Raw genomic sequence first — 27,296 nt, forward strand, 5'->3', positions numbered from 1 at the left:
CACTCCAAATCCTGAAATCCAAACCAAATGGAACCCATCATTCCTTTAAGGTGAGAAGCCAAACACAACATTGTAAAATAATTATCCTCTAATTTAAAAAAGTACTAAACTTTTTGATGAAAATTAAAAAAAAAAAGATGAGAAGCAACTCCAATGTCTCAGGGTGGCAGGGGATATTCCTCTGAAACCCAGGCCATCAAGTTACAAGATTATTTGGCTTGTATGACCCAGTTAAATAGCCCTGTGTCCTGTGGGTCTCTGTGGACATCCCACCTTCTGTCCCACAGCCGGCTCGGCTCAGCGAAGCCTGCCTACCTGCGAGGACAGAGACTCCCGCTTTCCTGATGAGAAGAAAGTGCATCAGAAGGAAGCAGCCCAACTGGTTGTTGAGCCGTGGAAAATAATTAAACTGGGGAAGAATAAAAACACTTCTTTAAAAAACCAGGTTAGGTATGAATGTGCAGGGCGGGGCCCCTCTGTATAATTAGCTGCTCTGCTGGCTCGGGAGCCGCCTGCCTCTCCAGCCCGCCCGTTGTGTCAGGCCCTCCTCTCCGCTCCCCGTAGGTGTGTCTGGGCTCCGTGGCTGCCTGTCTCACTCCTGCAGAGACGCCGCCGCCCGAGAGGTCACCCACCCGCACCCCCAGCGCGCCCGCCACCGACCAGCCAGGTGACCCGTGATGGAAGCTGCAGAGGCCTCCAGGAGCAACGGAGCCAGCCCGGACGTCAGGGATGCCCGCAGCCCCCTGAGCCCTAGTGGAAGCCTGGAGAATGGGGTCAAAGCTGAAGGCAAAGAGGCCAAGACTGCCAATGGGCACGGCGGGGAGGCGGCCGAGGGCAAGGGCGCAGGTGGTGCCCTGAAGCCGGGCGAAGGCAAGGGCTCCCTGTTCTCTGGCAGTGAGTGGCGGCGGCCCATCATCCAGTTTGTCGAGTCGGTGGATGACAAGGGATCCAGCTACTTCAGCATGGACTCTGGGGAAGGCAGGCGGTCGCCCTATGCCGGGCTCCAGCTGGGGGCTGCCAAGAAGCCGCCTGTCACCTTTGCCGAGAAGGGAGAGCTGCGCAGGTCCATGTTCTCAGAGCCCCGCAAGCCCTCGGTGTCCATCGTGGAGCCCGGGGACGTCCGGCGGAACAGCTACCCCCGGGGCGACTCCAGCACCCTCCTGCGCTCCAAGTCGGGCTCCGAGGAGGTCCTATGCGACTCGTGCATCGGCAACAAGCAGAAGGCCGTCAAGTCTTGCCTGGTGTGCCAGGCCTCCTTCTGCGAGCTGCACCTCAAGCCCCACCTGGAGGGCGCCGCCTTCCGCGACCACCAGCTGCTCGAGCCCATCCGGGACTTCGAGGCCCGCAAGTGCCCTCTGCACGGAAAGACCATGGAGCTCTTCTGCCAGACGGACCAGACCTGCATCTGCTACCTCTGCATGTTCCAGGAGCACAAGAACCACAGCACTGTGACCGTGGAAGAGGCCAAGGCCGAGAAGGAGGTAAGAGCTGGCCCCTCCAGGCGTCTCCTCCCTCGCAGTACCCTCCCACCTCATCTTCTCCACTGGACGCTCCCAGGGTCAGAGCCTTACCTCTCTGCTGTCCCTGGTTCTGTAGAAAATAGTCCTTTCCCCTCCTACCCCCAGGCTGGGAGTCAGAGATGGCTCCCCAGTCCTCTAAGGCCTCAGGAGTTGGGTCATCTCCTAAATGAGCAAAGAGGGGCTCAGCAAAGATGGGGGGCTTGGCCAAGGTCATAGGATAAAGTCAAGTCAGGCCAGGAGATCAGCATTCAGTCCTGGGCTCTCTGCCTGGCTGGGTGCTTCTTTCTTCCTTTCTACTTAGTGGCTAAGTTACTCAGTCATGTCCAAGTCTTTGTGACTCCATGGACTGTAGCCCACCAGGGTCCCCTATTCATGGGATTCTCCAGGCAAGAATTCTGGAGTGGGTTGCCATTTTCTTCTCCAGGGGGTCTTCCCGACCCAGGGGTCAAACCCGGGTCTTCTGCCTTGCAGGCAGATTCTTCACTATCTGAGCCACTGGGAAAGTCAGCTCTTTCTACTTAAGGGAGAGAGAGAATTCTTCCTAGCTGAGTCGGACTGGCTCGTGGGGATAAGTCATGGGTGAGGAGGAGGGAATTTGGGGACCATGTCAAGGCCCTTTTTTTCCTGACTTCGGAGTTGGTCTCTGTAGGACAGTGGCTCCTTGTTCTGTCTGATCCCCCAGCCAGTCTTGATACTCCCAGGGGCGTCCTGTATCCTTCCCTTAGCTGGATCCTCAGTGCTTCGTGTGTGTGGCCGTTGCCTGTGGGTGGACACTTGTAGTGAGGGTTGAGCGGGGGAGGGGTGTACATATATGTGTGCGTGTGTGTTTTTTGTGCATGTGGGTGTTTATGTCTGTATATGGATGTTTGCATATGGCTGTATATGAGGTGTATGCAAAAGTGTGTGCATGTGTTCTGTGTACATGATTCTGCCTGTTCTTCTGTGGGGAGGAGCAGAGGCGTGTGGAGGCTTGTGGATGTGGTAGCCCTTACACCTGGAGAGTGTGTGCTGGGATAAGGGCTTGTCTGTGGCTCTGCAGATGCTGGGACTCCTCCCCCCACAGCAACACAGCCCCCTGACATGGGGCAGCCTCCGGCCAGGGTCAGCCGTGCTCATTGTCAAGGCAGGAGACTCTACTCTCTTCACCCCCCCAGAATGGGTCAGCACAGGGCCCCCTCTGTGCCCAGCCTTCCTGACCTGAAGTCTGTGGGTTACTCTTTCCTATCCATACTCCTGGGCAGGAGAGACGAGTCAGAGATGACAAAAGACTCAAAGAGCTTTTTCAGAAGCCTCATTTGGCCCAGGAAGAAAAGGTGATCCTAGTCTCCCTAACTCCCTGACCCAAGCCTGGCTTCAGGCTTCAGACAGGGAGATGGAGACGGGGCAGGGGCCATGGATCTCCTCCAGGATCTCACTTAGGGAATCAAAACAGAATGAGAGTTAATTATCCTCAACCACCACAAGCAAGAAATTGCAGAGCCCCAGGCTGGGTTTTAGGAGACCTCAGCTCCAGTCCTCGTTTTCCCTTGAACCAGCTGTAAGACAGCGGACAAGTCCCTTATATTCTCTCAGGTTTGGTTTCCCTTCATTTGAAGCTAAGGGATTGGACAAATTGGAAGTTTTCAAATGACCACCTGGAGCCTGAAGATTCTTAGGAGTGTCTTTGAGATGTCAGGGATGACGAGGGGGACAAACTGATGCCAAGGAGGCAGGGGCCCCAGGTTACCATCGCTGCTGCAAGCAGCTGTGCCACACTCATGCCCAGTCATGTCCGAATCTTTGCAATCCTTTGGAAGTAGCCCACCAGGCTCCTCTGTCCATGGGATTTTCCAGCATCTGCTTTTCTCTATCTGTTATATGTGTAGGGCTTGGTCTCACATTTTATTTGAAACCGGGGTATCTCCACTTAAGAAAAGCCCCAGAGGACAGGACAGTCTTGGCAGTTTTCTCTGGTAGCACCTGGGACTTGGAGTTCATGCTCTAGGGCTCGTGATGTAGGTCAAGAGGCAGAGCTCAGACGCACAAACCAGTCTGGGGTGCATCCGCCTAGTTACACAGCAGCGCTGTAAGTAAACATCAACTTGCAGAGGACTGGATGCCTAGAATGCTAGGCTGGATGGAGAATGAGCAATCTTGCCATCTCCTCTCCACCTTGCATGGGGACACAGGTCCAGAGGAAGGAAGGGACCCGTTCAGGCTCAGTGCTTAAGGAAGAAGCCCCCTGAGTCCTCTTCCAGTGTTTGAGAGAAACTGGGGGAGGGGGATGGGATTCAGGATGTGTGTGCCTTACAGGGGCTCAGGGGGAAATGTCTGATCCACTGGAATGACTTTAACGGTGGGAGCTTCAGACTGTGTGTGTGTGTGTGTGCGCGTGTGTGTGCATGTGTGTGTGTACTGCAGCACAGGTAGGCAGGAAAGGGTGGGGCTGAGCAGCTGAGTGGAGACAGAGATGGAGTGGAGCTCTTTGTCCAGGCCCAGCACCTCTGGAATGTCAGACATGGGGGGCGTTGGCATAGAGCAGCCTTAGGTAGGTTGACAGATCAAAGTGAATGAGCCTGTCAGTTCTGACATCCTTCAGAGGCAGTCCCTGCAGACCCAAACATAAGCCCACACACAACTTTTTTGCAAGAAGTCCTATCCAGAACCTGTTCTGCAGGCTGGTCGGTGAGGCCCGGATGAGGCCATCACTGATCTATCATGTTTTCTTGTATGAGACTGTAGACAACACCTGGGCTGCAGTGCTTTTGGGCCTTGGCTCTACAGAACTTGAGCAGAGGTGGTGTTGGAGAAAGGCCACTTGGTGTGCCAACAGGACAATCCTTCCTCTGCTGACCCAAGATCAGAATGTTTCCAGTTCCACTCTGAATGTCACTAGGAGGGTCCACAGTGTCCTGAGCTGCACCCCTTTGCCTCTGGCTTAGACGGATGAGATTTTTGTTGTTGCTTAGTTGCTAAGTCATGTCTGACTCTTTTGCGACCCCATGGACTGTAGTCCCCCAGGCTCTACTGTCCATGGGATTTCCCAGGCAAGAATACTGGAGTGGGTTGCCATGCCCTACACCAGGGGATCTTTCCGACCCAGGGATCAAACCCACTTCTCTTATGTCTGTTGCATTGGCAGGTGGGTTCTTTACCATTAGCGCCAACTGGGAAGCCCTCTCAATGTACAAATCCATTCTTTTCTGTGTCTCATGGCCTGTTTTCTGTCTCTCTCGAGTACCTTCTGCTGCACTGGGTCAGAGTGGAGGATTCCTGGCCACGACTCTTGCTGCGGAGTAGTCTGCCTGTTGTGGGTCCTCTGGCCTCTAGGTCGGCAGCCTGGCCAGGCATGGGGAGGAGCACTCAGGGCAAGCATTGCTCTGGAGGGCAAGGTCCTAACTCAGTCATGCAGCTCAGATTCGACGCCTCGGCCACTCCCCTGAGGCCATCATTTGGCTCAGGTCCTTCCTGCCACAGTGGTCTGTGGCTTTGCCTCTGGTCTCATTGCTCAGTTCTTTCCATGAAGTCTGAGCTGCCAGGCTGCTGGCCATGGGCAGTTGCTGGTCTTTGAGCTTTGGGAGATGTGCTGGTCTGGGCTTTTGGGGCTCTCTGGGTGGACCACCATGACCAAGTTCTGGAAGAGGAGCCAGGTGGCTAAAGGCCTGGAATGGGGTTGGTGGGGGTGTCTGAGACCACTCTTCTCGGAGATATTGGGGGGAAACTACTGTGGGACAAGGTGGGTGAGAAAGGAGGTGGGATGACCTCTGTGGGTGCTGAGGAGGAAAGGACCAAATGAAAGAAGTATAGAGACAGGAAGCGGAGAGAGTGCCAGGCAGGCGGGCAGGGGATGCCTCATCTTTATGGAGTACATCGATGTGCCAGGCGCTGGCCTGGGCATTTATACTGTTACTCCTGACAACAGTCCCATGGATGGGAGTATCTGCATCTGTATTATAGGTGAAGAAATGGGATCTGAGATGCCAAGAGACTTAACCAGTGTTCCAGCACTGGAGGTGGCTGAGTGGGGGTGGCCGAGCTGGGATTCAAACTCAGTGTGGCCATAGCCACACTGTTCTCTCTCACCATTTTACATGGCTGAGCCCATATAACCATGTAACATTTTAAATGTTGTTTCCACAGGGTTGGCAGAGGCTCCTCGGAGTTCCCTGGGAGGTTCTGGTTCAGGGTACAAGATATGTATTTTTAAGTCACCCTCAGGGATTCTAATGCATAGCCAGGTTGGAAATCAGGAACCTAGTCCAGTTTTACCAGGAAGAAAAGGAGGCCTGGGAGGTGGGGTAGCTTCTCAAGGCCCCACTGCTGGTCTGGAGTCCGCTTGGATGATGCTCTTCCCCGCCCCCAATCTTGCCCTTTCCTCATCCTGACAACCAAGGAAGCAAGAGGAACGGTTGCTGGTTAACACCTGGGTGGGAATGGGTAAATCTGTCCAGCATTTCAGATTCTTATCCGGATAATTACCATTTGTCTGAAAGTACAAATTTGGCAATTAACTGGCTCATTTGGCAAATGTCATAGCCAATGGCCCATGTGGTTAATTCAGACCAGAGGAGGATCCTGGGCCCCATTTCCCCTTCCCTGGGGCAGCACAGGCACACCTGTCCAGGTGAGCACTCAGGTGTGTCTGCACCTGAAGGCCCAGGCTGTCCCGGCCGAGGCACCACCAGCTGCTGGCCACCTCTTTGCTCCCCCAAGGCCGGAAGGATTTCAAGGCTGGGTGGCCTACACAGGGCCCGTCCCAGCCACAGAGCGAGAGGCAACAGGAGGAGTGTGGGAGAAGGGAACAAAGAAGGCATTTAGGGGCAGGCCTGGGCAGGGCGAAGGGGTGAGCAGGGAGCAGAAGGAAGTCGGAGGGAGGTGTAGACAGGGTGGAGCTGACAGGAGCTGAGGCCCCATCAGGGGATTTAATCAGAGTCCTAGGGAGGAGGGAACGGCTTCCCAGGTGATGCTAGTGGTAAAGAACCCACCTGCCAATGCAGAAGTCTTGAGAGACACAGGTTTGATCCCTGGGTCAGGAAGATCCCCTGGAGGAGGGCATGGCAACCCACTCCAATGTTCTTGCCTGGAGAGTCCCATGGCGAGAGGAGCTTAGTGGGTTGCAAAGAGTTGGACTTGACTGAAACGACTTAGCAAGCCCAGGGAGGAGAAGGAGAAAGTGGGGCCTTAGGGGGCAATGGGGACGAGTGGGGAGGACAGGGAGAGAGGCAGAATCCATGAACTGCCCCGTCTATGAGGTAGGGGGTGGGGAGGCCTGGCACTACGATGTCCTGGATGGTACAGAGAACAGCCCAGGGGTTGAGGCCATGTAACCGAGCTGAGTCCTGTCTCTGTGTAGTGGTCCTCCCACTTCCTCACTGGGAGAACTCAGGCAAGCTCCTCAATCTGCCTCCGCCTTGGTTTCTGTATCTGTAAAATGGGGACAACATGGCTTACCTCTCCAGGGGGCTTTTGAGATGAAAGGAGAAATTCAAGCACACAGTGAATGCTCAACAAAGCATTTAGGGTCCTTCCTTCTATGGTGACAGGAGAACCCAGTATTTCAGAACCTTCCTATGTTATATTGTGTTCTGTCTCCTGCCTCGTCTGGCTTTTGTGCAGCCTGGCCAGCAGGAAAAAATTGCCACGGGCTAAACAGATGCTGTTTGCATCCCCAGAGGTCTCAGCCCAAACCCTCCTCTCCTAACAGGGTAGCACTCACCCTAGACGTGAGAGCAAACCCTTCTACTAGCACAGAATTCACAGCCCAAGGTCCCTTCCGAGATCCCACTCTGCTCAGCAAGTCAGGGCTTGCGAGGCCCCCACTCCGCCCATGTTGACTTCCCCGGTGCCCCAAACAAACCAGGAGACCAGTCTCCCCTGCCCTGACTGATGCGTCCACCCACGGCTGCAGACAGCAAGGCTCCGCTTTTGACCCTGCCCTTGCATGTTTCCAGATTGCTGGCAGCCTCTCCCTCCACCCCTCCCAGGTCACTGGCCAGCATCTTTGGCTCTCCTCGGCACATCCCCTCCCACTAGCCTCCCTCTTCCTGGCCTCTCTTACACAGACTGGACCCCAGAGGCTGACTCCTGCTGCCCTTGGCTGAGGCTCTTCACTCTTCTAAAGCCCCTGGACTCTCTCTCCCCAGGATTCAGTGTCATCTTTCTCCCTCTTGGCCAGTGAGTCTGTGCTCTTGTGGGTAAGACATTCCCAAGCACCTCTGCGCCTTCCACTGGCTCCTCACCTCCCCCTTCTCTAGGAAGGCCTTCTACCACTCACAGCAGGTAGCCCGCCTGCACCCCGTTTATCCCCCTGTTCTGTTTTCCACCAACATCCTCCAGTCTTCAGTTATCCACCATCTAGTCTCTAGATCCTCAGGGCTTCCCTGGTGGCTCAGATGGTAAAGAACCCACCTGCAATGCAGGAGACCTGGGTTCAATCCCTGGGTTGAGATGGTACCCTGAAGAAGGGCATGGCTATCTACTCCAGTATTCTTGCTTGGAGAATCCCATGGACAGAGGAGCCTGGTGGGCTACAGTCCATGGGGTCACAAAGAGTTGGACACGACTGAGCAACTTTCACTTCACATTCTTGACCTCTTGATGTCTTGACCTCCCTCCTTTCTGTACACTTCACTCTGTATCCTCACTGTGTACACACCACACCTGGACCCCAGCACACACCATCCCAACCGCTGAACACCACCAAGACCCACCTGCTCACCCCTGCCTGCTCCCGCCTCTTACCTGTGCCCTGCGGGCCTGCCTGCCTCCCTGTCCTCTCCCCTCCAAGCTCCGGTCCATGGAAGGTGCCTGACACAGCAGTGGTGATGGGACCAGTGGTCAGTGCTTTTCTCTAGAGTCTCACCTGTCTGGTCCCAGTTCATCCCACACCTGCCTGGGAGGTCCTCTTACTACCTCCATGAAAGACAGCGTGACTGGGGCATGGAGGAGTTTAGTAACTTGCAAAGACCACCTGCCTGGAGGTGGTGGTAACTGGATTCAAACCTTTGGACTCCAGTCCTGGGCTCTGGGTGGGCTCCTCCTGGATCCCCCAGGCTTGTTTCATGGAAGAATTGCCCTGTCCCCACTTCCCTAGGCCTGGGGGAGTGAATGAATGTTTGCTCTCTGCTTTCCTTGTTCTGGGTGCGAGGTTGGGGTGAGGAACCCCAGTGCCAGCTGCTAATCTTTGGGCTGGTGACAACATCTCAGATGCAGGGGGGATGGGATTCCAGCATCTCCCCCCTCCTCAGGCCTCACTTGCTGCAGGTGAGGGGGTGAGGGGGTTATCCAGGAATGGGAAAGTTGCCCAGCACTGTCCAGTCTTTAGGTTTCTTCCTCACAGCTTGGACCCATTACCAGTCCCAGGCTTCTTAGGAACCTTCCAGGCCACCATCTCTGCCCACCTCTGTGTTTTGGGCTCTTGGTTCTGCCTACCTCCTGCCCACTGGGAGTCTCCACTGCCCATGTGGGGTCTTTCTGTCTTTGCTCTCCACCCTCCTTCCACCCAGTGTGTGGAGAGCTGGCTTCTCTCAGCCTTTGTCCAGAGATTGGGCCAAACCCCCGTCCTCATCCGCTTTTATTCCTCCTCACAAACAATTCCCATCTTGGCTGGTGGCATTTTCCGTGTTGTGGGATTTCTCGTGTGTAGCTGGTGGGGCGCTGGCTTCCTGAGAACTGAGAGTCTGCGGCCCGGAGAGGCCCAGGGTATGGGCAGAGGGGCGGGGTGGGAATCCGGGGCTTCGGGTCTGGGAGCTTTTCGGCTCCCGCCCCAGTCCTCCCCAACTTCCCCACCACCTTCTCAGTGCTCTTTTCCACAAAAGCCAGAATGCTCCCTCCTCCATCAGTTCCCTTCCCTGGGTCTCTGCACCAGGGACCCACCCGCAGCCCCTGGCCTGGGGGAGCATCGAGGAACTGTGACGTGTGTGCACAGCTGCTCAGGGCTCCTTGCCAGCACAGTTCCCATTCCTGGTGGTTTGTGGCATCCACATCTTGATTCTTCTTGTGTTTCCTCAAGGAGATGGCTGGAAAGGGTTGGGACTCTGTTCAAAATCCAGTGTAGCGGGGAGACCTTGAGCACTCTGGGATGCTCTCGGATGCCCGGTCTTCCTGCTTTCAGGTGGAGATCACCCACCTGCCTTTCAAACTGGAAGGTGTTTTGGGAGCACCAGTGGGGAACCCACAGATCAAAAGAGGTGCCTCTTGGCTGGACTCTATTGGCCTTAGCTTCATGCGGGCTTCCCCAGTGGCTCAATGGATAAAGAATCTGCCTGTATAGCAGAAGATGTAGGTTCGATTCCTGGGTTAGGAAGATTCCCCTGGAGAAGGAAATGGCAACCCACTTGAGTACTCTTGCCTGGGAGATCCCATGGACAGAGGAGCCTGGTGGGCTACAGTCCATGGGGTCACAGAGTCAGACACAACTGAGTGACTAAGCGTATACATAGTTCATGCTTCCCCCTTTTTTTGTGTCATAGCTGCTTTTCAGAGAAGGGCGTTTCTCCAGTGGAAGGAAGCTGTTATCCACACTTCCTATATCAGAGCTCATGTCCCAGTTCATTCCTGATAGATCCTCTTCCCAACCCACCCCAGACCCTGACAGCCCATATTCTCTTCCTGAGCAGGGAACCTGGATCCTCTCTTTCCCTTCTCCCATCCACCCTCACTGCCTCACTCGCTGGCCTCTCTCCTCCCCCAGGGACTTGAATAAAGTCCCAATCTTGCCCAGACTGCAAACTGCGCTCCATTTCCCATAAACAGGTTTACAGCTGTGCCTGCCCAGACAGACTCCCCGCTGGCGGCAACCCAGATTCCTGCTTGCAACACAAGCCTCACGTCATGTCATAGAAACGCTGTACCCTCTTACTGCCATGGGACGCTCCCTGGGCTGGGCTGGGCTGAGTTGGGCTGGGTCCCCTTTCTCCTATAAGCTGCTCCCCGATGGCTCCAGGTCCATTGAAAGGAGTGGGAATCCCCTAATGAGCTTCCTTCCTGCTCACGTTGGGTGGAGGGCCTGGTAGAGGGTCTGCCTTATAAAGACATGGCTGGGTTGCCCAGCCTCAGAGCCCAGAGTTTACAATGAGGAGGCGCTTGACTTGTTGCAGGATCCTTGATGACTGGCACAGTGCCTGGCATTTTCAAGGGCCCAGTGAGTGTTGGTTGAATGAAGGGCAGAATGATGATTTGTGGGCCCTCCTCCCTGACTCTCTGGATCTTTTCCACTTCCTCCCTCTGACTTCTCCTCCAACCCTGGCTCCTTCCCTACAGACGGAGCTGTCACTACAAAAGGAGCAGCTGCAGCTCAAGATCATTGAGATAGAAGATGAAGCTGAGAAGTGGCAGAAGGAGAAGGACCGCATCAAGGTGAGCAGCACCCAGGGTCTCCCACCAGTGCGGCCTGGAGGAGGCAGGCCTGGGCCTGAGCTCTTGTTCAAGGGTCTCAGGCCCACATTTACATCCTACACTTGTTTCTTCTGGGTTCTTTTACCCTTTTTGGCATTTCCATAATTTCGCCTTCTAAGTCTGGGCCAGGCATCCACGTGGGCTGTTGCCCATCACCTAATGCTCATCTTCTATCATCTCAAGACCCTGGACCAGCTTATCCTGTGTGTCTCCCAATGTCCGCCAATGTCTATTCTGCCCACTGACTACCCAGCCATTAAATGCATGCCATTTTCCCTTTATTTGTGCAGTGTGGCAAGATGAATGTCTGCCCTGGTTTGAATACTTGTAAACTACGACCTGAGATAATTGATTCTTGAACCTGGCTACATGAACAGCTCATCAGTTCACTTTCTGAATGATGCTTGATTTTGGCTGAGGTTTCAGTGGACACACCCTGACTCCTCTGGAACTTTTGGACCCATAGAGATGCCCAAGCATAGAATGATGGTTCATGTCAAACCATTGAGCAGGAGGAGCTGCTGATGGATAAGGGAGGGTGGGCTGTGAAAACACCCTGGCCATCTCTATCAAGAGATCCCTCAGTGATGCCTTTGAATGAGATTCTTGACTGAACAGGCTTGCCGGGTCAGGGCAGTAGAAATGCCCTGACTCTATGCTGGGAACATTAAGATGCACCTCCTCCCCTCTGCCCTCACCCTGGACCCAGAGCTTCACCACCAATGAGAAGGCCATCCTGGAGCAGAGCTTCCGGGACCTGGTGCGGGACCTGGAGAAGCAGAAGGAGGAAGTGAGGGCTGCGCTGGAGCAGCGGGAGCAGGATGCAGTGGACCAGGTGAAGGTGATCGTGGATGCTCTGGAAGAGAGGGCCAAGGTGCTGCAGGACGACAAACAGACCAGGGAGCAGCTGCACAACATCAGCGACTCGGTGCTGTTTCTGCAGGTAACGAACAACTCTGCTGCCGTTCAACCCCTCACTCCTTCCATCCGCTTACCCAAACCCCCATCCAGTGTCCGTCTGTCCATCCATCCCTGTATCCACCATTCATCATCCATCCATCCCTCTAAGCTCCGTCCCATCTATTTAATTTTCCATCCAAGGCATCCTACCTACTTTAAAGATGGCACACAAAGATCACCTTGTGCCAACTTCTATCGACACGTATTAACAGTGCTTCAGGGAACAGCTCTGTGATAGATTAGTGATGCCTGCTTTGGGTATGGGAGAGTGGTAAGTAGGCATGCGTATTTGCTATCTTTGATCTGGTCTGTCCATCTGTTCCTCCATCCTTCCATCTGCTAGAGTATTTTGGACACTGTACACCCAAACTATACACAGTTTTAGGTGCTGTGGAGAATAGAAAGGTAGAAGACGTAGTTTTTTCCCTCAAGGAGCTGCAATCCAGCTGGGAAGATAAGACACATACAATTAGAGAACAATATAGAAGAACTTGTAATTAGGTGATAAAGCCTATGGTTCAGGAGATAAGTGCCTGTGGAAGCTCTGGGAAGGGCAGACAGGCTGGAGGCAGTTTTATGGAGGTAGTGGAACTTGAACTGGGTCTTGAAAGCCCATTAAGATTTGAAAAGATGTAGAGAGTTTCCAGTGAGGGAGAAAGAAGGTAACACGTGCCAGAGCATAGAGGGCAGACTGAGGGCACGTGCAGGGGGAGAGACCACTGTGACTGACCCGCAGTGCTAGTAATTCCTTGCCTTTCTTTGGTGGTTTCACTCCCAAAGACTTTGCAGCTCGTGTTGCTCCCATAAACCTAAAAAAACCCCTATGAGTAGGCACCATGCATCCAATTTAAGAGATGGGAGCTACGGAGTCATATGCCTGACTGCTAGTGCCATCAGGGATAGTAGAATCTAGTGGATTTTATTTACTTATTTTTTTTAATTTAATTTCAAAAAAAAATTTAATTTCATTTTTTGGCTTGTGGGGGTCTTAGTTCCCCAACCAGGTATTAAGCTCATGCCCTCAGCAGTGAAAGCACAGAGTCTTAACCACTGGACCACCAGGGAAGTCCCCATCTAGTAGATTTTAGTCAAACCCTCTCATTTGACAGAAAAATGAGAAATGAGTGCCCAGTGAGGAAAAGTGAGGCCAGTAAATAGCCAAGCTGGATGTCGACCTACCTCCTCTGCCTCCCGGCTGAGTCTTCCAGCTAGACTGTGGGTCCCCATGGCTCCTAAAGACCCAGGATATTAATGGCTTCTTTCCTTTCCTGGTAGGAATTTGGTGCTTTGATGAGCAATTACTCCCTCCCGCCACCCCTGCCCACCTATCATGTTCTGCTGGAGGGGGAGGGCCTGGGGCAGTCACTGGGCAACTGCAAGGACGACCTGCTTAATGTGTGCATGCGCCACGTTGAGAAGATGTGCAAGGCGGACCTGAGCCGCAACTTCATTGAGAGGAACCACATGGAGAATGGTAAGTTCTCTTTTGTGGGTGGGCCCCAAGGCCATGGAGGTTTTCTCCTAGGTCAGTTCCTGCTGCTGGCTCAGGCTGGCATCCTGCCAGCTGGCCCCTCACTGTTTCCAGCCTCCCATCTCACCTAAGGGTGTTTGGACAAGACTCAGAGATGGTACCCTCCTCTCTCAAAGTTGCTGCCCAAGTTATGCAGCTATTACAAGGGGCCTCCAGGGGAGCATCCCAGGTACTGGCTAGGGAGATACACCACTAGGGACAAATGTCGTCTCCCTGGATTGTCCATCAAACTCAGGGATTGGTTTCACAGCTCTGCGTCTGACTAGGGACCTAAGCCAGGAGCTGTGTGGATGCTGAAAATTGTAAGGGCCAGACTCCAAGCTGGGGGCTTGGTAGGCTCCAGGGGACATGACCTAGAATTGCATGCAGGCTTGTAGGCAGAACTTGCCTGTCATTATGGCCGTGCTGAGCCCAGAGGTGGACTTGGCCTGGTGGACTGTCTGGGCATGGTTGAGCACAGCGTGTCTCGGTGACTCACCAGCTCCGCTGAAGTCGGCTTCTCTATTGAATCACACTGTCCTCTGGAGAGGCAACTGAATCATCTACATAGAAAGCCTCCAAACATGAGAAACTGCCCCGTTAAGTGCTTTTCCACCAGTCCCAGCCCATCCCCGTAGGGCCCGAAGCTGGACACTTTCCCCAAGCTCCACCCGGTGGCCCAGGCCTTGAGGATGCAGCCTAGTTAATGATTTCTAGCTGCAACACCCAGAGGAAGTGACACTGTCTTTGGTCTCCAAAGGGAGTACGTGATTCTTTGGGGCATGAGATGGGAGTATGGTGCACCGAGGGGCTGGGACTCAGGAGGTGGTGTTTGTATGTCTTGGGAATGTTGACATCACCTAGTGTCCCTAGAAGATGTGAGGGACATGGCCACCCCTGAGGACAGATAAGCCACTGCCGCAAGATAATCATTTGGCTTCAAGGGGAATTTGGGTCCTGAAATCCCCCTGAAAATGGCGACGACACTGTTGGGGACAGCCCTCTGTGATCCGGTGCTCCCTGGAGGCTGGGTTTTTTAAGTGCCTCTCTTTCGTTATTTTAGTCTCCCTGCTGGATGTATGGCATCTCACAAAAGAAGATTTTCAAAGGGCACACAGCTAAGCAGGGGGCGAGCTGGATTTCATATTCAAACCCTCCACCCACATCTTCTCTTTGGAGAAGCTGCTGCTCGTGGTAGCCTGCAGAGGAGGAGGGAGTGTGAGGGTCAGGCTCCCTGGGGCACAGAACTGGTTGGGGAGCTCCTCAGCTGAGGTTGGGCCAGACCCATGAGGACGGCCTTGACGGCGTTGGGATGGCCTGTGAGCCTCGTGGGCACAGGGACCCCACCTCCCACCACCACTCGCCCACTGTGCCATTTCTAGGTCATGACTGTGTTGGCTGTGGCCTCCGTGAGGTGTGGCCCTGCGCCCTGTACAAGGTGTTCGGGGAGACAGCTGCCAGGAGCAGGATGGGCTGTGCTGACGTCAGCGGCTCTACACCTGTGCCTGGGGCCCTGGGCCTCCGAGTTGGCGTTTTGTCCCTGCTGTGATGCTGGGAGTGTGTCTGGCTGTAGGAGGTGGGAGGTGGGTGGCCAGTGAGTCAGACCTTGGAGTGACCATCCTCTCTTCCTTGATGGTGGTCTGCCCACCAGGCCAGGGGCTCAGTTCTCACCATCAAAGGTGCGGGGGCTGAGAGACACCAGGGCATCTCCCTCCTGGACTTGGAGGGGAGGGAGCTGGACCAATATCAAAGAGGATGTTTGTTTGTCATGATGTGCCTACTGTGTGCCAGGCCCATGCTTGGCCTACATGATAGAGATGAAGGGTGAGGGTCTAAGTCCCCCACTCCTCCTCTTGCCCAGGAGAGAGGGAGAGGGAACGGCAGAGGGATAGAGGAGATGGAGGTGGAGGGCAAGCGTGGAGCCACAGGTCTGTTTGGGTTCAGGGGTCTGCTGGTGGGTGCCAGGCGGGGGCAGTCGGTGACCCTTCTGAGTAGTTCACTCCCCTCTGCATGGTTCCACTTGGCCACTTGGATCCCTGGCCCTGGAGGCCAGTGCTGGGACCTCATTCCATCCCCTGGGCTGTCAGCAGTGGCTGGGACAAGGCCAGGAAGTGGGCATGGGGGCTCGAATCCCAAATCTGCCCTTATGGGCCATGTGACGTTGGGCAGTGGCTTCACTCACCTCCTGAGCCTCTATCTCCTTATCTGCCACCCGGGTATCTTCATGCCAGCCCAAGGGTTGATGGACACATCAGACAAGAAATGGAACTCAAAAGCACATCGTTAACTGCAAAGTGCTGTGCTTACCATCTCCTCATAGGAACCCATCCCAGCAAGGCCGATGGCCCAGTGCAAACCCTCCCTCGCCCACCAGGAGCTCAGGGCCAGAGCGGGTGCAGGGCAGGGGTGCCACCGTCTCTGAGGTTGGGGGGCCTCGCCTCTCCCTGGGACAGAGCGGCCGCGGGCTGACTCAGTGATGCCCCCAGTGGGCCAGCTCGTCGTCCCCACCCGCTGCTCTCTCCTTCCCAGGGGGTGACCATCGCTACATGAACAACTACAGTAACAGCTACACCAGTGAGTGGAGTGCTCCAGACGCGATGAAGAGATACTCCATGTACCTGACGCCCAAGGGTAAGAGGAGGGTGCGGGTCCTGCCGCTGGGGGCAGGTCCAGGAGAGACGTAGCCAGGTTCCCCAGGGGGGCGACCCTCATGGACCAGCCTAGGAAGGTCCTGGCATGTACCTCTCTGCTGCTGTCGTTTAATGCCAAGTCATGTCTGACTCTTTTGCGACCCCATGCACTGTAGCCAGCCAGGCTCCTCTGTCCGTGGGACTTCCCAGGCAAGAATACTGGAGTGGGCTGCCATTTCCTTCTCCAGGGGATCTTCCCGACCCAGGGATCGAACCTGTGTCTCCTGTGTCTCTACCACTCAGCCACCCGGGAGGCCCTTGTACCTGCTTACTGGTGCAGTTACCAGCACCTCTTGCTTTCCATTTGGCGCCTGCTCCACTGGTTTCCCTGCCCTCTGCCACCCTCCCACCCTCCCACCTCCACCTCCAGCCCACACCTCCTTCTCTTTCCTTCCAGAGGGCCTCCTGATGGTCTCATCCACTTCCATCTGCCAGGCTGAGCTGTGTTTTGCTTCTGCTTAGATTTCTGTCGTCCTGGGGGAGGGCTGGCTCCTCCAGAACCATCCTGCTCCTCAAGGCAGTGGGGGCAGGGACTGAGGGCTGCTCTTGTAAATTCCTCAGTCCTGCCTCCCCCAGGCAGCCAGCCCTCCCTCCCAGGCCCCAGTGAGGCCCAGCCTGATGGGCGGCTGCCCAGCTGGGTGAGGAAAGAGACCAGCGCCGGCCTGTCCTTGCCCAGCGGTAGCCCGTCACGTTCTTTGGCATCAGCAACAAACAAACCACAGTGATGCCCGTTACATAAGGGTGGGTGTGCCTGGTAGACAGAGGGGTGCATGCAAATGCGTGTGTTTCAGGGGTCAGGGGTCAGGAGAAGAGAGGGTGTGTAGGGAAGGGGGAGACAGGAGACTTGGGGAAGACACCAGGGGCCGGGACGGGGAGCCTTGAGGCCCTGGGCACTACTGACTCACGCCCTTAGACACGCATGCACAGCGGGAGGGGCCCCAGGGGTTATTTGGAGAGGTGAGCTCAGCAGAGAGGAACCTAGGCCGCCCCACCCAACGTCAAAACAACACCTGGATTTCCGACGAGGCAGCTGGGCGCAGGGACCCTGCCCTACATTCCTGGTGGGGGCCAGCCAGGTCCGGGCTGGCCAGTTCTGCTTCTCTCCCTCCCCCGGGGCACTGTCCTTCGAGCTTAGTTCTCTGGGAAGATGAGCTGCATTAATCAGCTGTCCCAGCATCCCCGGCCATGGTCCAGACCTTCGGCTCACCAGCTTCTGAGGACCAGACCCAGGGTGGTATCAGACCCCGACTGGCCCTGCGGGGCTGGCCTGCTCTGTTGCAGATGGAGGGGAACCGAGTAATAATGGAGGGTTGAGGAAGGAGCATGGACCGGCCCAGATGTCACTGGAGAGGTGACCTTGAGCTGGTCCCTGCCTCTTCAGGATCCCTACCTGAGAAGGAGGGGTTGGACTCAGCTGCTAGGAGAGCCTCCAGCTCTGTGACTGTGACTCAGGTTGTGACATTCGTAGGCAGAAGAAACAGGTTTATCCTGTCTCTGCCCCTTCACCCAGGACAGGAGGGAGGAGGAAATCTGCCCTCTGGGGGCTCCCAGGCTCAAGACAGAGACAAGGGAGGGGCCGAGGAGAGTCAGCACGGAGGTCAGGAAGCAGGGCCAGTGGCCCTAGTCTGGGAGCTTTGGGGCAGTGGGGCTGGGCAGTGAGGCTTCTGGAGGAGAGTTAGTTTTCAGGCTCCCTGAAAGAGGGGCTGAGGGCTTGGTAGAGAGGGTGTGGCTGTGATGGACGGAGGGCAAGGGGCGCGAGGGCTGGACTGAAGGTGTGAAGGTTTAGCACGCTTGCTCTCCTCCAGAACGGGAGTGGGGCTGGTTAGGCAAGAGGGCAGGAGCTGATGCGCACTCTGATGCATGCATGTGATGTCTTCATCTGTGAAGTGAGGGTGTGGAACCCCTTCTTTCTGCCTTTCTCCCCAGATGGTTGTGGAGCCCAAATAGGGGAGGAATGGAAACCCATGCCATTTAGGGCCTATCACTGGGGAAACCTTACCCAGGTGGGGAGGTATTCATGCTACCAGCTCATCAGCCCCTCCAGCTGGCAGCCCTCACTGCACCTCCACCCCCGTGGTGGCCCTGGTCCAACTTCCTCACGGGCACCCCACCTCTCACCCAACCTCTGGGGTCTCAGCACATAGGGCCTGGCTGGGGGGGGGGTTCTGGTGACCCTCAAAACCCCTAACTAGGATGCCCATACGTCTTCATCCATCCAGGACTCTCCAAGTTTACACTGGTACCCTCAGCATGACTACTAGCATCATCCCTCTCACTCTCAAAACTGTTCCGATCTGAATGGTAAATTATGTGGTCACCTTATCCTAGACCCAAGGGTGCTGTCTTCGTGGTGGAACCCAGGTCCTGACCCAGGCAGGCGGACCTGTTTTGGGGAGCAAGGAGTCCTGCTTGACACCCCTCAAGTCAGAGCCATAGGCCCCCGGCTGAGCCAGGCCCCCCTTTCTGGGATGACAGCCCCCTCCTCATCCCCTTCACAGGTGGGGCCAGGACCTCGTACCAGCCGGCCTCCCCCAGCCGCCTCTCCAAGGAGAAGAACTTCAACAATCTCTACGGCACCAAAGGTGGGAGGCGGCTCAGTGGGAGGGTGGCAGGGCCTCTGTGTGGGGCCGTGCGGGCAGCAGGTGGGGGCCGGGCGATGGGCAGGGGGCCTGGACTCCCCATACGAGGTGGACTTGGGGAGCTGGAGTGGGGTTGGCCGGGAGGGTGAGGTGGGGTCCTTCCGAGCTTAAGGGGTGTTCATGTGTATGTGTGCATGTGTGTGACATCGTTCGGCTGAGGAAAGGCAGGCAGGCACCTCCGCATCACTGGAATCCCTGAGTCCGTAAGGTCGTCTCCCTGAAGGATGAGTTGGGGAAAGTGGACCCCGGGGTGAGGTGTGTGAGGACTTCCCTCAGCAGGTGGCAGGCCAGGGAACCACAGAGGGCTTTTCCTGATTTGTGCACTCCTGTGTCAGAATGTCAGACACTGATTAAAACAGGCTAGGGTAGCAGGCAAGGAAAAGTCAGGCATGCTATGGGATGGGCCATCCCTGGAGACCCAGGAGGTGTGGTTGCTAGGGAGGTAAGTGGGCGACTTGTCCTTAAGACCCAGAAGGGGTGAAATGGGGGTGGAGATGTGCTTCCCCAGGGAGAGCTGCCAAGTGCAGGGTCCCCTCCTCTGCCCAAAGTGCAGAGGGCACTGCTCTGCTGAGGGCAGGGCCCAGCTCTTGATGGACCTGGGGCTTAGGGGGCTCCTGGGTGTGTGCCACATGCAGATGGGGAGGGGACTCAGGCCAGCTCCACCAGAGTCCCTGGGGACACAGCACCAGGGGTCTGGAGAAGCAAGGAAGGAAGTGAGGGTGCTGGTAGATCCGGAGACCTGGGGGTTGGGGCACCGTGGACAGGGCAGTGCCCAGGCCTCCATGTCCAGGATTGGGTTCGTTGCAGGCACCGGACACTGTGAGCTCCGTGAAGGCAGATGCCGGGTCTGTCCTGTTGCTTTTGCCAACTTCAAGGTCCAGAAGGAGGGGCTCAGAAAACATTTGTTTAATGGGAGGAAGAGGGGGTGATGAATGGATGGATGAGAGGGCAAAGAAAATGGCCCCTTGGAACCTTGGATGGACATGCCTAGTGAGAAAATTAGTGCAGACTCTGGCAGAGATCCTTGTGGGCGGGGGTTCATGACAGGGCAGGCGGCCAGCCCCCACCCCCATCTGACCTCTCACCCACCACCCCCAGGCAGTGGCAGGAGATCTCCAGGGCTGGGGGGCTCCTCTGAGGTATGAGCTCAGCTGAGGGGAGCCGCCATGCTCGGAGCTGCTGAGAGGGAGGGATTGGAGTGGGCAGGCCTCCACAGGGGGGCGGGGGGCTCTCAAATGCCCTCATGGTGTCCCTGCTGTCCTCGCCACGCTGTCCCCAGGTCTGTTTACATCCACTGTAAGTGGACCACTGCAGCCTGTTCATCCTGGCACACAGAATTGCAGGGCTCGTGGCAGCTGCCTCCGTCTCCAACTTTTAGCTTGTGTTTGTGTTTATTTGTTCCTTCACTTATTCATTCATCCATCAGCTGGACAGTGAGTGCCTTCCAGGAGCCAGGCTAGGTGCCGGGCACTGGGTGGGAGACTGGGTCAGACGGGCATACCACCTGCCCTCATGGAGCCAGTAGGGGAGATGGAGCATTCAATGTGTGATTACAAAGAGATATGGAGCGTGGGGCTAAGACACATGCAGACTTGGGGGAGATGACATGGAAGCTGATGCCTGAAGACCCAATGCATGAATTTACTAAGTGTCGGGGAGCAGGTAGGCTCTCCTAGGTAGAGGACCTGGCCTATGCCAAAAGCCTGGGGCAAGAGAGAGCCTGGTGTGCGTCAGGAGCTCAGGGCACAGCCTGGTTGGGGTGTTGAGTGCCGGGAGCAGGAAGTGGGGAAGCCAGGAAGTGGAGGCGGTGGAGAGGGGTGGGGGCAGCAACTCAGGAAAGAGCTGAGGGTCGTGTTAAGGACTTTGTACCTTAATCTGAGAGCAAGGACAGGACCATGCTTTAGAAGGACAACTTGATGGCAGGAAGGATTGGTCAGAGGTGTGATGAGGACTCAGCTGCCTCTTGGCTGGAGAGATTTGCAGAAATGGCCTCTGCTCACCGCACCCCCACCCCCAACCCCTCACGTGCCAGGCCGCTCCAGACTGACTCCGCTTCCTTTCTCCACCAGGTAACTACACCTCCCGGGTCTGGGAATACTCCTCCACCATTCAGAGCTCTGACGACGTGCCTGCGGTGCAAGGCAGCTCCTCCTTCTCCCTGAAAGGTGAGCTCACCCCCATCGAGCCGTCGTCTTCTGGGCCCTCTATAAGCCCTGCCTTGGTCTCTGCTCACCATGCCCCGCCTCCATCAAGTCTCTGCCATCAGAAAGGCTGGGCCACGGCACGTGGGTCCCTTAGGATGCACTGTGATACAGGCCTTAGTGTCGGGGGTGAGGGAGACACACCACACCATCTGTACCCTGCGCCCCGACATCCCCAGGGGGCTTCCATCAGGCTTAATTTCCGAGCCTTCCTACTGCAGGAAGTTTATTTAACTTTGTCTCCCAGTGACTCCCAGCCTCAGGTAACTCTAGAACCCTGTGGCCCAAGCACCTGTCAGCCTCCCACGGAGCCAGAGTCCTGCCAAGTCCCTTCCGGGCCGGGCGGACTACATGAACTCGAAGGCTTCCCTCCCAAGTCTGGTTCTGCCCCCAGAGCTCTTTGACAAGACTGAGTGGTCGATGTCTCCTGTCCCCCGGGGTTGAGGTCATTCCGAGGGGCTGGCCTGAGCCAGACACCAGCTCCCAGTGGGTCCACGGCCCTCGTGTCTCTTCCGAAAGTTCCACGGGGCAGCTCTGGGGGTGGTGGGAGCAGGTCTGTCTGCCTTCTGACTGGCAAACATCTGGCCTGGGAGCCTGGGTAAGCAGTCTGGGTGGGCTCAGGTGGGACAGGTGCAGGTGGACCCCCAGGCAGCGGCCTCAGACAGTTGCTTATCCAGCTGCCCCTTCTGGGCTGGGTCCCAGCCTCTACCCAGGGCTGGGATTCTGGGATCTACCCGCAAGGGGATATGACTAAAGGGTCCCAGCCTGCAGGATCACTGGGTCAGAGTTGTATTGGGACTTGCTCTGGCCTGTCTGGCTTCCAGCAGGTCCCTCCCTGCTCTCTGGTCAAGCTTGGATCAAAGGCCACCAGGCAGAAAAGATGCCCACCCCCCTTAGGTGTGATTCAGAGCTTTCCTGCTCCCCAGCATCTCCCTGGTGGTCCACAGTCTCTCCAGGTAGGGGGGCCTTGCTCTAGGTGAGCCCCTGCTCAAATACACCAGGATCCCCAGGACACCTGTAGTCACCTTCATGCAGATCTGCTCAGAACTGGCCTAGATGGGGGTCCTGGGCATGGACTGCCCTGTGGCTCCCACCTGCATCTACTCTGGGGGTGCCTGGGAGGGCTGAGCAAGTGCTTTGAGAGCAGCAGCGCCTGCGGGACCTGTGACCCCCTCTGGCCCCCCCAGGACCAGTGCTAATGGCTCTCTCTCTCCCGGCAGGCACTGGGAAAGTCCCCTATCAGTTCACCACCTTGGGACAGGCCACCACAGAGTTTTCCAAACCACTGGACGGCAGTGGGCTGTTTAAAAATAATCCTGGTACCCGCCTGTTTTGCATCACCCCTCTTTTCTCTCCCACAGCAGAGCAACTGGGACATCCTACGGGGCTCTCTGCCACTTCTAGCGTGTCCTGGACCCTCCCATCTCCCCAGAGCCCCCTGGCAGAGGATGCATGCCTCCCCGCCATCCTAGCCTACTCGCCCCCGGATAATCCCTGCTGTAGAGGCTGGTCTCCTGGACCACACCCTATCCCACCCCCATCCCCACCTTTCTCATGGCTGGCCTGGGGTTTTCTTTCTGGGAACTGAGAAGTGACTTGAATTCCCCCCTTGTTTTAACCTTCCGCTCAGGACCTGAGGGACCCTTTGCTTCCTTCTCTCCTTCCAAGACTGCCCCCACCCCCAGATGCAGGAAGACAGCCAGGTTCTCTGCACTGGCTCTGCCCCCTTGCCAAGTGCCAACTCTGGGAAGGGCCAGCCTCGCTGGCAGCCTGGCAGTGCTGCAGGTTCTGGTTCTGACCAGCTCAACTACCCTTCAAGCAGCCCAGTGCAGGGCTCCAGCCTGCCCCTGCCAAGACAGACCTTGTTAATTTCTTGAGCTCCTCTATGTCCAGCTCACAGTCTATTCCTTCCCCGACAGTCTTGTCGCTCTCTGCAGGCTGAGGGCTGACACTAAGTGCTTTTCACAGTTCTGTGGACGGAGCCCCTTACAAACCTGCTGGGCTAAGGCAGAAGGATGGGGAGGTGGGCTCAGACAGCACTGCCCCGGTCTAGCATCTCCGAGACCCCAGACCTAGAGAGTGCCCTGTGGACTTGCTGTTTGAACCCTGGACCACAGCCACATTACTGCCACTCTCTGGGCCCAGTTCTGACCACTGATTATTAGCTGTGCAGTCCAGGACAACAGGAACAGGGAAGACCTAGGTGGAATCCAGCGTAGTGCCTGGCCGGAGGCAGGCTGGGAAATGGGGAGCCTCGGGGAGTTGGAATGAGCACCTCCTGGTGGAGATCTGGCAGACTGTGCTTATAAAGGGGTTTTCCTGGGCTTTGGGGAGGGAAGGAGAGGGGCCTCTGGGATGAGACTGCAGGGTAGGGGTTGGCGATACCCGCAAGAGGTGTGATCCTGGTCCGGATTTGGGGTGATGCTCCCCTGCTGCCTGGCCCAGCCCACCTGGCCTGCTCCTCCTCCTTCTGTCTGCCTTGATGCCTCCTCCCTCTGGCCCACCTCCTCAGGATTTTCCATGGCACCCCTCACCCCCCGGCTGCACTTGGTAATGGGCTGGATGGAGCTTGGTGGTCACTTTAGAGAAGGCATCTGTGCTGCTCCAGTCCTGAGGCCCTGACCACCAGCCTGTGCTCCCTCTGACTGGAGCCCCTTGTCTCCCCAGGCTACCCTTCCCTCATCAGGAGCCAGAGTCCCAAGGCCCAGCCCCAGACCTGGAAATCCAGCAAGCAGACTTTACTGGTGAGTTAGGACCACCTGCCTGGGCACTAGCATGTCCAGAGTGGGCCTTGAATGGGGCTCCCTGGGGCAACTGGTCATCACTTGTCCAGGGCCTGTGGGAGCATGGTGATATTTCCTGGCCACGGGATGGAGAGAGGAGGCAGTGTCCTGAACACCAGCTTCCAGCAAAGGGTAGTAAAGAAAGACCAAGGGCTGATAGGCAGGGGGCCTGGGTAAGCACTGATTTTCTGGGCCTCGATTTTCTAATCAGTAAAGTGGGAAGTTTTTAAAATTTGCAAATGGTTGTTGGCTGCCTCTGCTTATTGAATGGTGGCCAAAATGCTGAATATGGAGGACTGGCATCCTAGGCACGAGTCTCACTTCCCTGGGGGTGGGTCTCCAGTTCTGACAGCATGGGGGCCATTGGAATGATAGTGTGGGTGAAACAGAGGCTGCGAAGTTGGGAATAGAGATATTTAAGACTCGATAGCTAATGTCGCCGAGTAGGGGCATCAGACAGCAGGACAAAAAGGAGCATGGTCTTGGAGTCCAACCCACTGGTAGCTGTGTGACTCTGGATGAGTCAGAGCTGCCTCTGGGACTCTACAATGCATTGCTGAGTTGGGCTTGATCTCTAATATCTGTAGAGCTGACATACTGACCCTGCCCGAGACCTTAGTGATCAGGGCCTGTCCTTCACTGTGGAGGCTGGGCCTCCTCTTGGGAATGCTCTCTCCCAAGGCCTGTGCCAGGCCCTGCTGAAGGGGTCAGTCCGCTGCCTTGGATGGAGGTGGCCTCTGTATGCACAGGGCCTGGAGCCCCTGGCTCCCTGCTGCCTTTGTATTTGGAGGTCAGAACATAGAGGTGATTTGCTCCCGGCTACAAAGAGGGACTGGGGCTGGTTTAATTGGAAGAGAATCTTTAATTTGCTGGTGATGGAACTAAGTGATGGTATGTGTAATTTGAACCAGGCCCAGGGCCACTGCAAAAGCTGGGCTGCAAAAAGCAGATATGGGAAGAAAAAGGAAGGTTTCTGCTCCTGGCTCAGTCCTTCCCCATGCGCCCCCTACTTTCCCACCATCCCGGAACCCCAGTCCCAGCACAGAAGGCTCATCACCACCTTCAGATGCCTGGCAGGGCAGGGTTCTGCGGTCCCCTGCTGGCACCCAGCAAAGGGGAGGATGGGGGCAGGTGCTAGTGTGGGCAGAGGCCGGCCTGGGAGTCAGGATGCCTGGGCTCTTGCCCCAGTCCTCTCACCAACTTCAGTCATTCTTCCCCTGTGCCTCAGTTTTCCCATCTGTAGCATGGGCAGATGGCCTGGATGATTTCCTAAGTCTTCCAACTTTCATGTGCTGTGACCCCGAGCCTGCGAGGGAACAGGGGTGGGAACAGGGGCGGGGGATGGGTGTGTATGTGCTGGGAGCACCCTGCCCAGATGCCGGGGGGCTCTGTGCCCACCCGCCGCTCGGTTCTCAATAAGACAGCACTGTTCACTGACCTAACATCCATTTGCTTGACCCAACCTTCCTTTAAGAAAGGCTTTGGCCATTTCTGGGTCTATCCACTTTGCCTTACTGACTCTTCTGGGGTCCAGGATGGCACCTGGGGATCAGGAGACTGGATCCAGACCCTGCTCTCCTGCTAAGCAGCTGAGGAACTTTGTCTATGTCTCTCCCTGCCCTGAATCTCTGTCTCTTCCATTGTTTAACGAGTGGTTTAACCAAGGCCAGAGCTAAGTTCTGTTAGTCCTCGTGTTCCACAGGCCCCCAGCTCCACAGTGGACCAGATGTAAGCAAGGAGCTACTGTAGACACAGGTGTCCAGGCAGGCAGGGCCAGCGCAGGGGCTGGGGTCACCCTTGGGGTCTCCTGGGATCAGTGGGGTGTGAGATGGGCCCAGGCTCTGACCCAGGTCAAGGGCAAAGCCACTTGCGGAGACCCTCCAGGGGCCAGGACACGCCCAAGGGCAAGCTGCAGCTAAACGTGCTCTTTCATTGCAGCTTGGAGGGTTGCTCAGGGCCCTAATGGAGTGATTGGGAGGAGAGGGGAGTGCTGATTTCATGAAATTGCTGCGGGATGTAATACACAGGGCTGGCAGGAAAGTTGTCACTCTCTCTGTCCCGAGAGATGCTTCCTGAATCCTGATGAGGGGACCAGCATGAGAGAGGTGGAGGGGCTGGCCATTGAGGGGAGGCCCCCAGTCTGTGTGGGCTGGGGGGTGGTTCGCCCTCTCCACAGCCCTTTCTGTCAGGGAGAATGGTGCAGAGAGAGCAGAGGCCAACCCCTGAGACTCAGAAGTGGTACATCGCTATGGGTGGAGGGAGCGGGGCTGAGTTCTGGAGCCAGGTTGCTGGGGTTCGAATCCCAGTGCCTCTGCTTACTAGCTAAGGGACCTTGGGTGAGTTGCTTAGCCTCTCTGTGCCTCGGTTTGTTCATGTATAAAATGGGTCTTTGCTAATAGTAACCCACTTAATTGGGTGGTTGTGAAAATTCAATGAAAGCCCCACACCAGGTCTGTAGATTAGAGAATATTGGATGAATGGGAGCTACAATGGTGCTGGGAGGGGCTTCCTGGGCGTGGAGAGAGCGCTTGACCTGGCTGAGGTTCAAGCTCACCCGTCAACTGGTGGAAAGAATTCTGATCAGGATGTGAACCCGGGGACTCTGATACCCCTGGCACCCACCCCAGTCCCAGGGTAGATGGAACTCACAGGTTAGGCCACAGGGCCCTAGGGTCATTGGGGTTCAGACCACTGTTGCTTCCTGGTGGAGGTGAGGGGGTGGGGTCTGGCTGGCGGGCACGTGTGTCGTCAGACCTCCTAACCACTCTCCTTTTCCCACACAGTCGCACTACCGGCCCTTCTACGTCAACAAAGGCACCGGGGTCGGGTCCAATGAGGCCCCATGAGTTCCAGATGGGCTGGAGTGAGGCCCCGCCACCCCCGTCCTCCCCTCCGGCTGCTGCTCTCACTAAGCTTCTCATCTGGTGGGGAAGGTCCCGGCCCCGGCCTGCCCTCCCCTGCCCTCAGCCTACTCTCTCAGGACCACCTGGCCGCCCCCTTCCTCCTGGTCAGCTGTGCTCCATCCAGTCCTCTCCTGCTCTGTAATTAAGGGTCACCATCTTTCCTGTGCTTGGATGGAGGTGGGAGACGGCTGGGCTTTTCACCCTTAACCCACCACCCTCCTGCCCTCGGGCAGGATCCTTGGGACCCGTGGCGGGTGCCCACGCAGTATTCGCCCGCCTTCCCTGCCCGGCCCTGCTCTCTTCAGGCCTGTCGGCCACTTCTCTCCAAGGAGCCCTACGCCACGATGCAGTCAGTAGGCACCTGGCCACGACAGCTGCCCGCCTCCCTCCACCTCTTCCTGGCAGCTTGCCCCCCACCCCAGGAGAAGACTGGCCCCATGTGCCCTGCTTGGGTCCTGCCAAGCAGTGCCCAGCCCGGCAGGGCCACAGCCCTTGGCCACCACAGAGGGAAAGCTCCCAGTGTCTTGGCCAGCCTTGAGTCTCCCCACATCCACCATGAGTCTGTGGTCCCTGAGGACGGGCTTCCCTCACCGCCAGGATGACCTTTGCCAGCCCTTTCTTTTGAGATAAGCCATTCCCTTGGCATGGCATACCCCACCCAGGAAGACAGCTACTGGCCCAGTTGCTCTGAGAGAAATGTAGTTTACCTGCAGAA

General features: G+C 56.4%; 1 protein-coding gene across 2 annotated transcripts; it reads left to right on the forward strand.

Annotated features, from left to right (window-relative positions):
- The first annotated feature begins 446 nt into the window (after positions 1-446).
- On the forward strand, positions 447-27,296 carry TRIM29 (tripartite motif containing 29). 2 transcript variants are annotated; one of them, XM_070473476.1, is made up of 10 exons: positions 447-1,481; positions 10,761-10,856; positions 11,605-11,838; positions 13,131-13,329; positions 15,895-15,996; positions 18,554-18,637; positions 20,764-20,859; positions 22,116-22,214; positions 23,563-23,639; positions 26,462-27,296. In XM_070473476.1, exons 1-10 carry the CDS (start codon positions 678-680, stop codon positions 26,522-26,524), a joined length of 1,854 nt encoding a protein of 617 aa, XP_070329577.1. In that variant the 5' UTR covers positions 447-677; the 3' UTR covers positions 26,525-27,296. The 2 variants fall into 2 exon arrangements, with proteins under 2 accessions (XP_070329577.1, XP_020747063.1); XM_020891404.2 differs by lacking the exon at positions 22,116-22,214 and having other exon boundaries at positions 451-1,481.

Source organism: Odocoileus virginianus, chromosome 10 (assembly GCF_023699985.2).
Source record: "Odocoileus virginianus isolate 20LAN1187 ecotype Illinois chromosome 10, Ovbor_1.2, whole genome shotgun sequence".
Taxonomy (NCBI): domain Eukaryota; kingdom Metazoa; phylum Chordata; class Mammalia; order Artiodactyla; family Cervidae; genus Odocoileus; species Odocoileus virginianus.